Here is a 16,627-nt window from a genome sequence, read left to right as displayed (position 1 = left end):
AAATTTTTGAAGCTGGCTTTGAACTTGCTATCTTCTGCCTCAACTTCTCAAGCCGCTGAGATTATAGGCATGTGCCTTCGGGACTGGCTTCAACACCAGTCATCTTGAGAGTGAGAAACTTTGGGGGCAAAGCAACAAAGGACATTCAAGGGAGAATGTGAGTCATCTCCAGAAAGAGAAAGTGCGATCTCTTAGTCTTGGGTATTAATATTTATAGAGGGACAGTAACTAGGGGCTGAACTGGATATAGAGGCAAGGCAGGGTTTCATGACTTCAAGCCAGTTTCTCCAGTGCTTTCACATTACCCTCCTGTGGTTACTTTTAGAAGGGCCATTGGGCCAGGGGCAGTTGGGGAGGGTCTGGGTTTCTCTTGAATTACTTGTTTTGCAACTGTTCGTGGATACTTTTCCTTTTGATACTTGGTTTATTTTTCTGTATCCTCAAATTTTCAACTTAAGAGAAATTGACATCCATTTATCGTACATAGTTTATCTTAAATTCACTTGACATTTGGAGTGACAATGTGCTAGTTAATTAGCCTAATCCAAAGGAAAAATAAACTTCTCACGTCTTTCTGATAGGAGGTAGTTCTGCATCTTGGAGGGAAATGTCAGGCTGAATTTAGGCTCTTACTGTTCCATGGAGACTGAGAGATAAGAGCACAATATTTCTTTTTTTTTATTGGTTGTTCAAAACATTACAAAGCTCACAATATTTCTTAGTGGGGCCTCACACAGGCTGGACAAGTGCTTTACCCCTTATTTTTATCTCCAGTCCCTGATCTTCCTTTCTCTTGGTGCTAGAGATTGAATCAGGGCTTTTCACTTGTAGACAAGCACTCTACCATTGAGTTATATATTTAGTAACCTCTCTAAAATTTTACTTTGGGACAAGGTCTTGCTAAGTTGCTCAGGCTGGTCTTGAACTTGTGCTTTGTCTTGCTTCAGACTCCTGAGTCACTGGAATGACAGGTGTGCACCACCATGTCCCATTCCATAGTCTTTCTTTAAATTTTTAAAAATATCTTTATTTTATTAATTTACTTTTTTTTTGTGGTGCTGAGGATTGAGCCTAGGGCTTCCCATGTTCCAGGCAAGTGCTCTACCACTGAGCTACAATCCCAGCTCCTCCGTGATCTTTCTTGGTAATCATATTTTGAAGAGATCTGGCTCTCAGGTCCTTGAGACATCAGACATTCCTGGGTCAGAATGCTGGCAAGAAATTTACTTAGTTTTAAAAGTTTTAAAAAGATTTACATACATTTCAGATAGAACTTACAAGTGTTCAAATTAAATGTTCTAAATCAGTTGGGGAAGAATCTCTCATTATTTTTTAAAAAAGAAATAAGTCTCTATTTTTAATTTGTATTAGCCTTTAAACCTGCTATGCCTCTCCTTTCTCCCTTATCTTGTCCTCCAACCATTCACTTTCCATACCTCTTAAATCTATTTGTCCTTTTCCAACATCTACAGCTATTCACTGGGCATTTATTCACTACCCTTCTCTCTTCCTGCACTCTCTGGTTTCCCTGCTTCTGCTTGCCTTATCCTTCATCTTTCAAAATTAAAAAAGGATCAAATCTGGCTTGGACAGAAGACAGCTGAGAAAAAATGGGCTTTAAATGTAGGAAAAAAGTGTAGGGCAGTGTGAAAAGGAGGGAGGCTCTGTCTTTTGAGAGCTTGTCTGAAGATTCTAGAAGGGGAGTACAGCAACTAGCATATCTATGAACAAAGAACTAGCCTCTATTGGGGAAGGTGTTCCTCTTCCACAGAGCTCAGTTTTGGGAGGGACGCATATGGAGTGTTGAGGGAGGACGGGGACACCTGCTTCATCAGCCAGATCAACCCTTGTAATCAATGAGGTTGCAGATGGCATAGCCAGATCACTCTCACATGCAGGGTCTACTTTTGGAAACAAAACAAAACAAAACAAGTATTTCCTTGTTCCCTAGAGATGGCAGGAAAACAGTTTTATTTGTTCTTTTGTTTGTTTCTCAGGGTCATGGCTATGGAGCTCTGGAACCACACCTTCCAATCAAGTTTCATCCTCAGAGGTCTGCTCAGCCACTCATCATATGACTTCTTCCTCTTTTCCCTGGTCCTTTTGGCCTTTGCTGCGGCCCTGACTGGCAACATCCTTCTCCTCCTGCTCATCCAGGGTGACAGGCGCCTGCATACTCCTATGTACTTTTTTCTCAGTCAGCTTTCCATCATGGACTTGACCATGGTTTGTGCTGTGGTGCCCAAGATGGCAGCCAACTTTCTCTCAGGCCATAAGTTCATCTCTTGGACAAGCTGTGCAGCTCAGATCTTCCTAGTGGTCATGGTAGGAGGAGCCGAGTGCTTCCTCTTGGCAGTCATGGCCTACGATAGATACGTAGCTATTTGCCACCCTCTGCGGTACTCTGTGCTCATGAGCTGGAAGACCTGCTATCTGCTGGCCGTGGCATCCTGGATAGGTGGGGTGGCTGACAGTGTGATCGATGTTGGTACAGTCTTCAGCTTTCCCTACTGTGGCTCTCTGGAGGTGGACCACTACTTCTGTGAGGTCCCTGCCCTTCTGCGTCTCTCCTGTGCTGACACCTCCCTCTTTGAGGACCTCATCTATGCATGCTGTGTGGTCATGCTGCTGCTGCCCCTGGGAGTCATTGTGGCTTCCTATGCCCGGGTCCTCACAGCTGTGATTAGGATGCCCTCCACTGAGGGGAAGCAGAAGGCTCTGACCACTTGTTCCTCCCACCTGGCTGTGGTGGGCTTCTACTACAGTGGAGCCATATTTAGCTATATGCAAAGGGCCTCAGCTAGGACACCAGCAAGAGACAGGGCCACCTCCATCTTCTACACCATTCTTACGCCAATGCTCAACCCACTCATCTACAGCCTGAGGAATAGGGAGGTTACCAGGGCACTGAGGAAGATGCTGGGAAGGTGGAGAGTGTAGGCACTTGCCCCTCTCTCTCGGGCTTCCCTTCTTGGTCTGTCCCTTCCTCTGCCACCCCCATTCTTCCTCTCTGCCTGCACTGACTCGGACAAGTTGCGGCAAGGCTGTGAACTAAGTAATCTGCTAACATTTAGGATGCTTGGAAGGAAAGTGATGGGGTAACAGATGGTACTTAATTTGTTTCACAGTGAATCCCCCCCATCCCACCCCAGCACCATAATTTCCACCAATTAAAGACCAACAGATACATTTTTTACATTGCCAGTAGGATTGGCAGGTCAGCCTTGCTTCTGAATTATATTTTAAAAATAAACCAACGGTCAGCAGTGGTGGTGAATGCTTGCAATTCCAACTATAGAAGAGGTTGAAGTAGATGCAAGTTTGAGGCCAGCCTGGGTAAATGAATGAGATGCTCACTCAAAATAAAATAAAAGGGTGGTATATAGCTCAGTGATAGAGTGTTGCCCAGCAATCATGAGGTCTGGTTTTGATTCCTATAGCCACACACACACACACACACACACACACACACACACACACACACAAAAGAACCAACAGTGTATGAGTTCTTTCCTTCTTCCCCCTCCTCACTGTAATAAGAGTTCACTTTATGCTTTGAACGTAACTCTTACTGTTCTGCTATTGCAGCTTATTTTAAAACTGATATTTTCTCTTCTACCTCTCCCCCTTCCTAACCTTGGGGAAAACAAGATCACCCTACTTCCCATCCTAGGCCAGGTTATCTGTCCTTGTGAACACAGGCCAGAGAGAGAGAAAGTAATTCAGCCTGGAACTGTCCTATCACCAGATCTAAGAAATGCATCTCTCTCACAGCCACCAGTGAATTAAAACCCTTGATGAGGTGCTTGGAATGTAGCCTTTGAATCATCTCTTTAAAAGCTCTCTGCTCCCCCTGACTGGAAGATTCACAGTCTCTGCACCAGGAGTCCCAGTTACTTCTTCTTTGCTAGCAAAGAAATAAAACTTCTCTTCCTTTCATTCTTAAAGCCTTGTCTTCCTATTGGATTGGCATTGGGGACAGGGACCAAGTTTTCAGTAACAGCACCAGGATTTTTGTTTGTCTTGTATGTGCAGTAAAGGGATTGAACCCAGGGATGCCCTACTACTGAACTATATCCCCAGTCCCTTTTTATCGTTTATTTTGAGATAGGGTCTGGCTAAATTGCTCAGACTGGCCTGGAATTTAGGATCCTCCTGCCTCAATCTCCTGCATCACAAGGATTTGAACTTCTTTTGAGAAATATCCATTCAGCTCATTTGTTCATTTATTTATTGGATTATTTGTTCTTTTGGTGTTGTTTTCTTTTAAATTGTTTATATATTCTGGATATTAATCCTCAGTCAGATGAATGGCTGTCCGAGATTTTCTGCCATTCTGTAGATTGTCTTTTCACTCAATTATTTTCTTTGCTGTGCATAAATTTTAAAATTTGCTGTAATCCCTCTTGTCAATTCTTGTTATTATTTATTGAGATATTGGGGTCCTGTTCAGGAAGTTATTACCTGAACCAGTATCTTAAAGTTTTCCCCTATGTTTTCCTTTAGTAGTTTCAAATCTTACATTAATTAAGGTCATTGATCCACTTTGAGTTTTTAAATTTTTTTCCTTTTTTTGTAACAGGATAAGAGGGACCTAATTTCAATCTTCTACAGGTGGAAGTCCAGTTTCCTAGCACCATTTATTGTTGGCAAGAAAGTAAATTAGTACAGTTACTAAGGGAAAATGGTATGGATGTTGTAGGGATAGATGAGGCAAGGCACCAAAGATAACAGGAAACAGTTTTATTTGGCTGCAGCCAGGTTCAGAGGGCACAGTTTTGCTGTAATCAATCAATCCCCTAATCCCGAGTACAGATAATTTCAGAATTTTATACCTAACATGTAAGGGGAGGAGCTCAGAAGTCTGCCGTTTGCAGAAGTTCACATAAAAGCAGCTTTTTCTTTCACTGTTCTGGGCAAGTTAACCCTTAATGGACAGCACCTGAGAAGAGGAGAGCTTCTTCTCCCCTTTCTTTCCTCTCCCTGCCAGCTGTTACCATGTGCCCAATTGGTAACTTCTCTTAGAAATGTAGACATCTCTGTGAAGCTTCAGCTCAAGGCCAGAGGCCTTGTTTACACATTTCTACAAACTACTAAACTGGATATGTTTGTGAAAAACCAGTAAGGTGGTATCCAGCACCTAGAGTGCTGATTTATTCTAGGCTAGTGGCCAAGTAAAACAGGGGAACACAGAAATTGGAAACTTATCTACATTGAACTCTTTTGTAGAGACTCTTTTGCTGACAGTCCTAAAATCAGCCATGGTGAAGATTTCTGGAGAAGCCCTGGAGAAACCCAGTTAAGATTTGTTTTTTTTTTTTGTGGAGAAAGGGGGTGCCACTACATGGAAGTTCCTCAAAATATTAAACATGATCCACATATTCCAGCTATGCCACTCCTGGGTATGTATCTGATGGATCTAAGTCAGCATACAAAAGAAATACTTACATACACACATTTTTATGGTGACACTATACATAATAGCCAAGTTATGCAATTAATCTAGGTGCCCATCAACAGATAAAAAGATAATATACAACAGAGTATTATTTAGCCATAAAGGATGAAATCATGCCATTTGCAGGAAAATGGATGAAACTGGAGATTGTCATGTTAAGTGAAACAAGCCAGTCTTGGAAAGACAATTATTGCAATTTTTTATCCTATATGTGGAATGTAAAAAGAATTGTAAAAATATATGAAAGTAGAAGGAGGCCTATTAAGGAAGGGTATAAGAGAGGGTACTTGGGAGGGTGATGCAATCAAAGCACATTATATGTTTGTATGGAAACGTCACAATGAAACTCATAGATTTGTTCAATTAATGTATGCCAATAATAGTAACAATAAAGTGAACCTAGATGGGAAGGGGATGCAGCTCATTGGCAGTGAGTGTACCTAGTATGTATAATGCCGAGTTTGATCACAAGGCCCTATGTTTGATCCCCAGCAACACACACACACACACACACACACACACACACACACAAATGAACCAAGAGTGGGAACCAATTCAGAACCCATTTCCACACTGTAATATGGCACACAGAATTTGAGTATAACATGTAGGAGGATCTTTGTAAGATTAATTCTCTTTTTTTTTATTCATTGTTCAAAACATTACAAAGCTCTTGACATATCATATTTCATACATTTGATTCAAGTGGGTTTTGAACTCCCAATTTAACCCCAAATACAGATTGCAGAATCACATCGGTTACACATCTACATTTTTACATAATGCCCTATTAGTAACTGTTGTATTCTGCTACCTTTCCTATCCTCTAGTATCTCCCCTCCCCTACCCTCCCATCTTCTCTCTCTACCCCATCTACTGTAATTCATTTCTCTCCTTGTTTATTTTCCCATTCCCCTCACAACCTCTTATATGTAATTTTGTATAACAATGAGGATCTCCCTCCATTACCATGCAATTTCCCTTTTCTCCCCCTTTCCCTCCCATCTCATGTATCTGTTTAATGTTAATCTTTTCTTCCTGCTCTTCCTCCCTGCTCTGTTCTTAGTTGCTCTCATTATATCAAAGAAGACATTTGGTATTTGTTTTTTAGGGATTGGCTAGCTTCACTAAGCATAATCTGCTCTAGTGCCATCCATTTCCCTGCAAATTCCATGATTTTGTCATTTTTTAGTGCTGTATAATACTCCATTGTGTATAAATGCCACATTTTTTTTATCCATTCATCTATTGAAGGGCATCTGGGTTGGTTCCACAGTCTAGCAATTGTGAATTGTTCTGCTATGAACATCGATGTAGCAGTATCCCTGTAGTATGCTCTTTTAAGGTCTTCAGGGAATAGTCCGAGAAGGGCAATAGCTGGATCAAATGGTGGTTCCATTCCCAGCTTTCCCAGGAATCTCCATATTGCTTTCCAAATTGGCCGCACCAGTTTGCAGTCCCACCAGCAATGTACAAGAGTACCCTTTTCCCCACATCCTCGCCAGCACTTGTTATTGTTTGACTTCATAATGGCTGCCAATCTTACTGGAGTGAGATGGTATCTTAGGGTGGTTTTGATTTGCATTTCTCTGACTGCTAGTGATGGTGAGCATTTTTTCATGTACTTGTTGATTGATTGTATGTCCTCCTCTGAGAAGTGTCTGTTCAGGTCTTTGGCCCATTTGTTGATTGGGTTATTTGTTTTCTTATTGTTTAATTTTTTGAGTTCTTTGTATACTCTGGATATTAGGGCTCTATCTGAAGTGTGAGGAGTAAAAATTTGTTCCCATGATGTCGGCTCCCTATTTACCTCTCTTATTGTTTCTCTTGCTGAGAAAAAACTTTTCAGTTTAAGTAAGTCCCATTTGTTGATTCTTGTTATTAACTTTTGTGCTATGGGTGTCCTATTAAGGCATTTGGAGCCCGACCCCACAATATGTAGATCGGAGCCAACGTTTTCTTCTATCAGACGTAGAGTCTCTGATTTGATATCTAGCTCCTTGATCCACTTTGAGTTAACTTTTGTGCATGCGAGAGGAAGGGATTCAGTTTCATTTTGTTGCATATGGATTTCCAGTTTTCCCAACACCATTTGTTGAAGATGCTATCCTTCCTCCATTGCATGCTTTTAGCTCCTTTATCAAATATAAGATAGTTGTAGCTTTGTGGATTAGTCTCTGTGTCCTCTATTCTGTACCATTGGTCCACCCGCCTGTTTTGGTACCAGTACCATGCTGTTTTTGTTACTATTGCTCTGTAATATAGTTTTAAATCCGGTATCGCTATACCACCTGATTCACACTTCCTGCTTAGAATTGCTTTTGCTATTCTGGGTCTTTTATTTTTCCATATGAATTTCATGATTGCTTTATCTATTTCTACAAGAAATGCCATTGGGATTTTGATTGGCATTGCATTAAACCTATAGAGAACTTTTGGTAATATCGCCATTTTGATGATGTTAGTTCTGCCTATCCATGAACAGGGTATATTTTTCCATCTTCTAAGATCTTCTTCTACTTCTCTTTTTAGGGTTTTGTAGTTTTCATTGTATAAATCCTTCACCTCTTTTTTTTTTTTAATTTTTTATTGTGGGTTGTTCAAAACATTACAAATTTCTTGACATATCATATCCTTCACCTCTTTTGTTAGGTTGATTCCCAAGTATTTTATTTTTTTTGAGGATATTGTGAATGGAGTGTTTTTCCTCATTTCCATTTCAGAAGTTTTGTCACTGATATACAGAAATGCCTTTGATTTATGCGTGTTGATTTTATATCCTGCCACTTTGCTGAATTCATTTATTAGTTCTAGTAGTTTTTTTGTAGACCCTTTTGGGTCTTCTAGGTATAGAATCATGTCATCTGCAAATAGTGATAATTTAAGTTCTTCCTTTCCTATTTTTATGCCTTTAATTTCTTTCGTCTGTCTAATTGCTCTGGCCAGTGTTTTGAGAACTATATTGAATAGAAGTGGTGATAGAGGGCATCCCTGTCTTGTTCCAGATTTTAGGGGGAATGCCTTCAATTTTTCTCCATTGAGAATGATGCTAGCCTGAGGCTTAGCATAGATAGCTTTTACTATGTCGAGGTAAGTTCCTGTTATTCCTAGTTTTTCTAATGTTTTGAACATAAAGGGATGCTGTACTTTGTCGAATGCTTTTTCTGCGTCTATTGAGATGATCATATGGTTCTTATCTTTAAGTCTATTGATGTGGTGAATAACATTTACTGATTTCCGTATATTGAACCATCCTTGCATCCCAGGGATGAATCCTACTTGATCATGGTGCACAATTTTTTTGATGTGCCTTTGTATCCGATTCGCCAGAATTTTATTGAGGATTTTTGCATCTAGGTTCATCAGAGATATTGGTCTGTCGTTTTCTTTCTTTGAGGTGTCTTTGGTTTCAGAATCAGGGTGATGTTGGCCTCATAGAATGAATTTGGCAGAGCTCCCTCTTTTTCTATTTCCTGAAATAGCTTGAAAAGTATTGGTATTAATTCTTCCTTAAAGTTTTTATAAAACTCCGCTGTATACCCATCCGGTCCTGGGCTTTTCTTGGTTGGAAGTCTTTTGATTGCTTCTTCTATTTCATCTATTGATATTGGTCTGTTTAAGTTGTGAGTATCCTCCTGACTCAGTCTGGGCAAATCATATGACTTAAGGAATTTATCGATGTCTTCACTATCTTCTATTTTATTGGAATATAGGTTTTCAAAATAATTTCTAATTTTCTTCTGTATTTCTGTAGCGTCTGTTGTGATATTGCCTTTTTCATCCCGTATGTTAGTAATTTGAGTTCTCTCTCTTCTTCTCTTCGTTAGCATGGCTAAGGGTCTGTCGATCTTTTTTATTTTTTCAAAGAACCAACTTTTAGTTTTGTTAATTTTTTCAATAGTTTCTTTTGTTTCAATTTTGTTGATTTCCGCTCTGATTTTAATTATTTCTTGCCTTCTACTACATTTGCTGTTGTTTTGCTCTTCCTTTTCTAGGGCTTTGAGATGAAGTGTGAGCTCATTTATTTGTTGGTTTTTCCTTTTTTTGAGGAATGACCTCCAGGCGATGAATTTCCCTCTTAAAAGTGCTTTCATTGTGTCCCATAGATTCCGATATGTTGTATCTGTATTTTCATTTATCTCTAAGAATTTTTTGATTTCCTCCTTTATGTCTTCTGTAACCCATTGATCATTCAGTAACATATTGTTCATTTTCCATGTGATGTAGGATTTTTCCTTCCTTCTTTTATCATTGATTTCCAGTTTCATTCCATTATGATCAGATAAAATGCATGGTAGTATCTCCACCCCTGTATATTTACTGAGGGTTGCCCTATGGCATAATATATGGTCTATTTTTGAGAAGGATCCATGTGCTGCTGAGAAAAAAGTATATCCACTTGATGATGGTTGATATATTCTATATATGTCAGTTAAGTCTAGGTTGTTGATTGTGATATTGAGTTCTATAGTTTCTTTATTCAACTTTTGTTTGCAAGATCTGTCCAATGGTGAGAGAGGTGTGTTGAAGTCACCCATAATTATTGTGTTGTGGTCTATTTGATTCTTGAACTTGAGTAGAATTTGTTTTATGAACGTCGCAGCACCATTATTTGGTGCACAAATATTGATAATTGTTATGTCTTGTTGGTGAATGGTTCCTTTTAACAGTATATAATGTCCTTCCTTATCCCTTTTGATTAACTTAGTCTTGAAGTCGATTTTATTCGATATGAGGATGGCCACCCCTGCTTGCTTACGAGGACCGTGTGCGTGGTGTATTTTTTCCCAACCTTTCACCTTCAGCCTGTGTATGTCTTTTGCAATCAGATGTGTCTCCTGGAGGCAGCATATTGTTGGATTTGTTTTTTTAATCCATGTTACCAGCCTATGTTGCTTTATTGGAGAGTTTAAGCCATTAATGTTTAGAGTTACTATTGATATATGGTTTGTACTTCCAGCCATGTTTGATTATTTATCTTCTTTTTTTTTTAAATTTAATTTGTTTCTCCGTGGTTAGCTTTCTCCCCGCCCTCTGTCTTTATAGAGGCACTTCCCACTAATGGTTTTGGTTATTGTTTTTCATTTCTTCCTCGTGTAGTGTTTTGCTCAAGATGCTTTGCAATGCTGGTTTTCTGGCTGCAAATTCTTTTAGCTTTTGTTTGTCATGAAAGATTTTAATTTCGTTGTCGTACCTGAAGCTTAATTTTGCTGGATACAGAATTCTTGGTTGGCATCCATTGTCTTTCAGTGTTTGAAATACGTTGTTCCAGGATCTTCTCGCTTTCAGCGTCTGTGATGAAAAATCCGTTGTTAACCTTATTGGTTTACCCTTGAATGTAATCTGCCTCCTTTCTCTTGTAGCTTTTAATATTTTCTCTTTGTTCTGTATATTGGATATCTTCATAACAATGTGTCTTGGCGTTGGTCTACTGTGATTTTGTGTGCTCGGTGTCCTGTATGCATCTACAATTTGTATATCTGTTTCCTTTTTTATTTCTGGAAAGTTTTCTGTAATTATTTCATTCAGCAGGTTACTCATTCCCTTGGTTTGCATCTCTGTACCTTCCTCTATCCTGATGACTCATAGGTTTGGTTTTTTTATGTTATCCCATATCACTTGGATGTTTTTCTCGTGATTTTTAACCAGCCTTTCTGAGTTGGCTAGGCTCTTTTCAAGATGATATATTTTGTCTTCATTATCTGATGTTCTGGATTCTACTTGCTCCACTCTGTTAGTGATACTCTCAATTGAGTTTTTAATTTGGTTTATCATTTCCTTCATTTCTAGAATCATTGTTTGATTTTTTTATAATCTCTATCTCCTGATAAAGATGCTTAACTTCTTCTTTTATCTGTTTATGTAATTCATTTTCAAAGTGTTCTTTCACTGTTTGGATTTGCTGTCTTGTATCCTCTTTAAGGTTCCATTCCATCTGTCTAAGGTATTCCTTGAGTTCTTTATATGACCATTTTTCTGCTGACTCTAGGTCCTCCTGAATATTTAGGCTGTCCTTCATTGTTTGTACTCCTTTTCTTCCTTGATTTTTTATGCTGCTCATGTTACTTCTTGTTCTGTTTGACTGCTGAGTTACTGTTTACTCTTATAAATTTATTTGATGCCTGGGAGGAAAGATATTAGAATGGAAGGGAAGAAGTCACTAAAGAGAATGAGAGTAGGCAGGTAGAATTCAAGGAAGGGGGAATAAGAAAATTGAAAAGAAATGAAAAGACAGAAGAAACAAAAAAAATTAGAAAATAAAGAAATAAAAGAAAATTTTTTTACAAAAATAATAATGATAATAAAAAAATGAAAATTAAAATTAAAAAAATAAAAAAATAATAATAAAATAAAAAAATTAAAAAAAATTAAAAACATTAAAAAAGTTAAAGAACAACAACAAAAAATTGAAAATGAAAGAAAAAGAAAAAAAAGAAAAAAAAGAAAGAAAAAAAAAGAAAAAGAAAAAGATGATAATAATAATAATAATAATAATAATAATAATAATAAATGCAGTCATAGAGTTTGATTAACTTCTCTTCCAGTAGGTGGAGCTGTGCCCACTGGGTCAAGCTTCTCCTCTCAATAGGTGGGAACCAATCACTGTGCAGCAGCTCTTCCTCCCAGACTGAGTGCCTAGGGCCTTCTCTTGTGTTTCCTCAAGCCAGGCCCCGCTCACCTGTGACGCTCACCACAATACTGGCTACACGCCAGGTCTGCTGCTCCTGGGAGCCCTGTTTTCATGAATGCCTGGGCTCACTCTCCCTGTTTGCCTCCCTCAGACCCTAAGTTTGTAGAGCTTGGGACTGAGAACCCCCAGCGAATTTGCTTGCCCTCCAGTAGCCACGCCCCCGGTAGCTGGTGCAAGAGACCTCAGTTGTCAGCACTGGTTGGAGCGGTAGCCGGGAGTTCTGCGCCGCGAGTCCCGCGCCACTCCTGATTCCCTCGGTCTGGCTATTGTGCTCACAGGAGAGCTGGGAGGGGCCCTTACGGGAGAGCTGGGAGGGGCCCTTAAGGTTTCCCTGCTGTGTGGAGAGAGATGGCTAGGGGATTACACACCTTCACGCTGGTTTCAATGCAGTTATCTCCTCTGCCCGTGACATCAGTTCTCTGCCAAGGTGGTATCCCATGCAAATGGTGACCGTTCGTTCCCTTTGCCGGGTGACCAATGCAACGGGTGGGTCCTGACTGTCTTTCCCAATCCCCGTTTCAATCCTGTGGCCACTGCCTATGAAGGCTCAGTTGGCTTTTACCTCTGTAAGTTCATAAGGGCCGACCAGTTATTTCAGCGGGATCGTTAGTGCTGAGTCACGAGAAGCAGGCGAACCGGAGCTTGAATGCAGCCGATCCGGGCTCGGTGTGTGTGTTCTGAGGGGCCCAGACTTTACGCCCCAGATCCACGTCAGCTCAGCATTGCCTAGTGATCCTGAGCAAACAGCATTTAGACAATTTACGGCTCCCTATGCCCACGCAGTTGAAGATGTCAGAGACTTGATCTCTCCGCGCCTGCCGCCATGTTAGATCTCCTCAATGATATTCATGTTACCCTTACAGCTTCCTGGCATAAGCAAGTTCTTGGGATTATACAAACTGCTGCTTCTGTTTCCAGTCCAGATTTCTAGAAATGAAACCCTGCCGCCGTTGCCTCCGCCTCTGGGCCGCGCTCACGGACGCCGCGCTCGTCCGCGACCGTAGCAGCGCTGCCGTGGCCTCCGCTGCTCCTCTGCCCGGTGCCCGGCCCCCGGGGCCCAAGCGGCTGCCGCCGCAGCACTCCAGCCCCCTCCTCCGGAGCACGGGTCCCCTTGCAGGGGGATGCAGAACGACCCCAGAGCAGGCTCTGCCCAAAGGTGCAGCGGCGAACAGGTGACCGAGGCGCTCGAGGCCGCGGTCCAGCCTTCAGGGGACAGGGCTCGGCACGCAGCCCAGCTCTAACCTCTAGATGCGGCTGCCAGACAATGTAGACAGAGCCATCAAGACAGCAATTAGAAAGCAAATGGTGGCTCCCGCGGAGTGGATTTTCGGCACAGAAACCACAGCCCAGCCAACAATCCCAATCCACAAACTCTCCCTGTATAAAAAATATTAAAAAAAAAAAGGCGGGGCGCACTGAGCTTTCTTTGCCTTGGGTACTTACAATCCACTGCTGATTACACATTCAGCTTCTCTGCCCAGAGCGAAGCGAAAGAGGAAGCAGATGGGAGCAAAGCGCCCGCGGCTCTGAGCAGCAAAGCGTCTGGGAGCCAGGCATCTCTTTTTCGATCTCTTTGTTCTTCCTGCTGCTTGGCAAAGTGGTCCGCTACAGATTAACAGTGAAAGGAGCTCTAACAAGCTGCGCGAAATCTCGATTAAAGCCGCTGCTCTGAGCACCACGCTCAGCACTTCAGCAACCCCCGTACGCAGCGGCCATCTTCCCAACAAAATCTTTGTCTGTATAAATCAGTAGATCAAATGAACCTAAACTGGGGATAAGATCATTAAAATACACAATTTTTCCAAAGTAAAAATACCCTCCCTCTTTCTCTTACAGGGCCACATTCTGAACTACCCATTACTAGAAGATGGGTTGGCCTGACCTCTAATCACTAATTTATTTCCCTCAATGGAAATTGATTTCAGCACAGATTATAATCTTCTATTTTAACTTATGAAAAATTTAGGGCTTTTAAATTTTGTAGAAAAACCATTGAACATACAACATGCACACAATCACATGAGAACTTTTGAACATAAGCCACAGGAGAGGTAATATCCTGGTGTCACTGCAGTGTTCCAGTGCCCAGAACAATGCCTGGCATGGAGGAGGCAGCTGTCAAGCATCTGACGAATGGAGCAACGAGGATTGAAAAGCAAGACATGCACTGCACTGCACACTGCAATGTGCATACAAAAAGCCATGGGAGGAATCACACTGCAATGTTCAAGAGGGACCACTGTGTAATAGTTTCTCTCCTTTTGAGCATTACTCAGTGTTCCAGAATACATACACACACATGCACATACAGAACTGCAGCCTCTTGATGCTTCCCTACTTACATTACACGTTACTAACCATTAAATTTACTAAAGGGTTGATTCTGCAAGCAGTATTTTAGTTGTTCCCCCAAGAAATAAAACTCAGTGTGAAGGTGTGTAACGTGTACAAGAAACTTCCAACACTGGTAGGAACATCACTGTCACTATGATCTGTCAGATCACTGAGCAGATTTCACCCTGGATGGCTTTCTGAGACTTCTGTCTGGGAGCACTATCAAAGACACTGAATCAATCAATTCATCTTAGGTTTAACAGGTGATTTAAAACATTCACAAGAAAGATTATTTACTTGATAAAAATGCTTCCAAAAATCAAATAAGTAATTCATCAAAAGATTTTTTAAAAAGTGAACAAAGGTCCCTTTAGGACCTACAACCTAGTGGGCAAGATACATCTTGTGATGATTTTGTTTATATATCCAATCATCATTAGGGCTGGTCTTAGATTCAGGTCATTTAGTATGAGTTGACTAGAAAATCTGCCAACCACATCAAGTTAGGAAAACTGCAATATCTATTGTCTTTTGCAGTCATGTCACACTCAATATCAAATAGCCACCTTTTGAGGACCTCCCTGCTTTCAATGACCACTACCAGCTTCTGAAGTGAGCCCTTATACAGCCAGTCTTTCAGCTGTTCCACCACACTACTTAGGTATTTTATGAGATCAGGGTTGGTGGTTACCAGAAAGCTGAGTCCATAATTCTGCACTCCAGTGAAAGTTTCAGAGGGATATATGCGACATTGACACAGGATAAGAAGAACTTGGCCACGATCTCTGCTCTCCGCAAAGGGTGATGCCCAGCTCCTGGGACAGCGGCTGCCATGTCGAAGCCCATCTGCCATCCAGTTCAAAAGTCCCTTCCCTACTCTTGACTGCCTATCCTTTCCTATCTCAAAAGGTGGTACCAATAGCTAAGCTAGTGGGAAATATTGCATTGCCCATCTGTCTGATTTCCAAAATTAGTGATTTGTAAGTCAACTAAGGCAAGTGAAGCTAGAGACTTTATTTAGTTGACCCCTGTTGGGGTTTAAGTGTGCAGAGTTTAGCTCCCTCAGGCCTGACTTTTTGCAAGAGCTGTGGCTGTGATTTAGGTCAGCTGAGGCAAACCTCAGCTAGGAGGAGGAAACGTTCTCTTCCCCTTATCGCAAGGCACAAGTTCTGCATGGTTTGGCCAAGAGGAAGAAGCTTCCTGCATACTTATCCTGGGAACAGTACATTCTAAAGAAACACATGCATCCTCAGGGGACTAGATAATGTCTACAAAGAACTTTAGGAGGGTACTTATCAAACAAACAGGAACAATCTGAATCTAGCTCTGTGTATCCGCTGAGGCATGATATTTGGGCAATGTGGGCAACGTGATATTAAAGAATTGCTTGCTTTGTTAGAAGAAGTATATAAAAGGAACTTGCAAATAAACCTCAGCATGCAGTTGCAATTGCTGCCTTGGCTCTGCATCCCCTGTGTCCTGGTTATTTCGTGACCCTTACCCAGGGACCTGAACACTCTAGACATTCACAGACCCCACTCCCAACAATGGCACTTGGACCTGGGTGGAAATAAAGAAAGTGTCTAGACGTGGACAGGTTCTGGATATATGTTGAAGTTCAAACAAACAGGACTTTTTTTTTTTTCCTGGTTGTGTTAGAGATGGATCCAGGGCCTCACACACCCACAGACACCAACAGTATTTTCTACCTTAACATTGTCAAGAAGAAAAAATAAAAATAAAAATGGACCAGCACTGGTTCAAGGCACTTAATACGGAATTGGGAGGCTATTGTTAATCACACCCCAGATATATCTGCAGCTGAAATTTTGAACCAGGCTGCAGACTGTCTCACCCTCGATGCAAATGGACCTTTGAAACATTGTTAAAAATCTCTGTTGAAGATCATTTTCAAGCAAGAAAATATAAGACACCATCAAAAGGTTACCAACCAAGAAAAGCCTAGATGGATTCTCAGCCAAGTTTTACAAGACCTTCAGAGAAGAATTCTATGAAATAGAAAAGGAGGGAACTCTTCCAAATTCATTCTATGAGGCTAGTATCACCTTAATACCAAAACCAGACAAAGACACATTATGGAAAGAAAACTTCAGACCAATATCTCTGATGGACACAGATGCAAA

The 16,627-nt window shown here is 41.0% G+C and overlaps 1 protein-coding gene across 1 annotated transcript; it reads left to right on the top strand.

Annotated features, from left to right (window-relative positions):
- Positions 1-2,001: 2,001 nt before the first annotated feature.
- LOC124108056 (olfactory receptor 2M3-like) lies at positions 2,002-2,940 on the top strand. The gene has a single exon (XM_046466418.1). It carries the CDS (start codon positions 2,002-2,004, stop codon positions 2,938-2,940), a length of 939 nt encoding a protein of 312 aa, XP_046322374.1.
- Positions 2,941-16,627: the final 13,687 nt, after the last annotated feature.

This window comes from Marmota monax, unplaced genomic scaffold, assembly GCF_021218885.2.
Source record: "Marmota monax isolate L192 unplaced genomic scaffold, Marmota_monax_Labrador192_F-V1.1 WCK01_AAM20220418_F8-fsc00331, whole genome shotgun sequence".
NCBI classification, from domain to species: domain Eukaryota; kingdom Metazoa; phylum Chordata; class Mammalia; order Rodentia; family Sciuridae; genus Marmota; species Marmota monax.
Note: the sequence above shows the minus strand (reverse complement) of the source record. Positions and strands in the feature narration are given on the sequence as shown.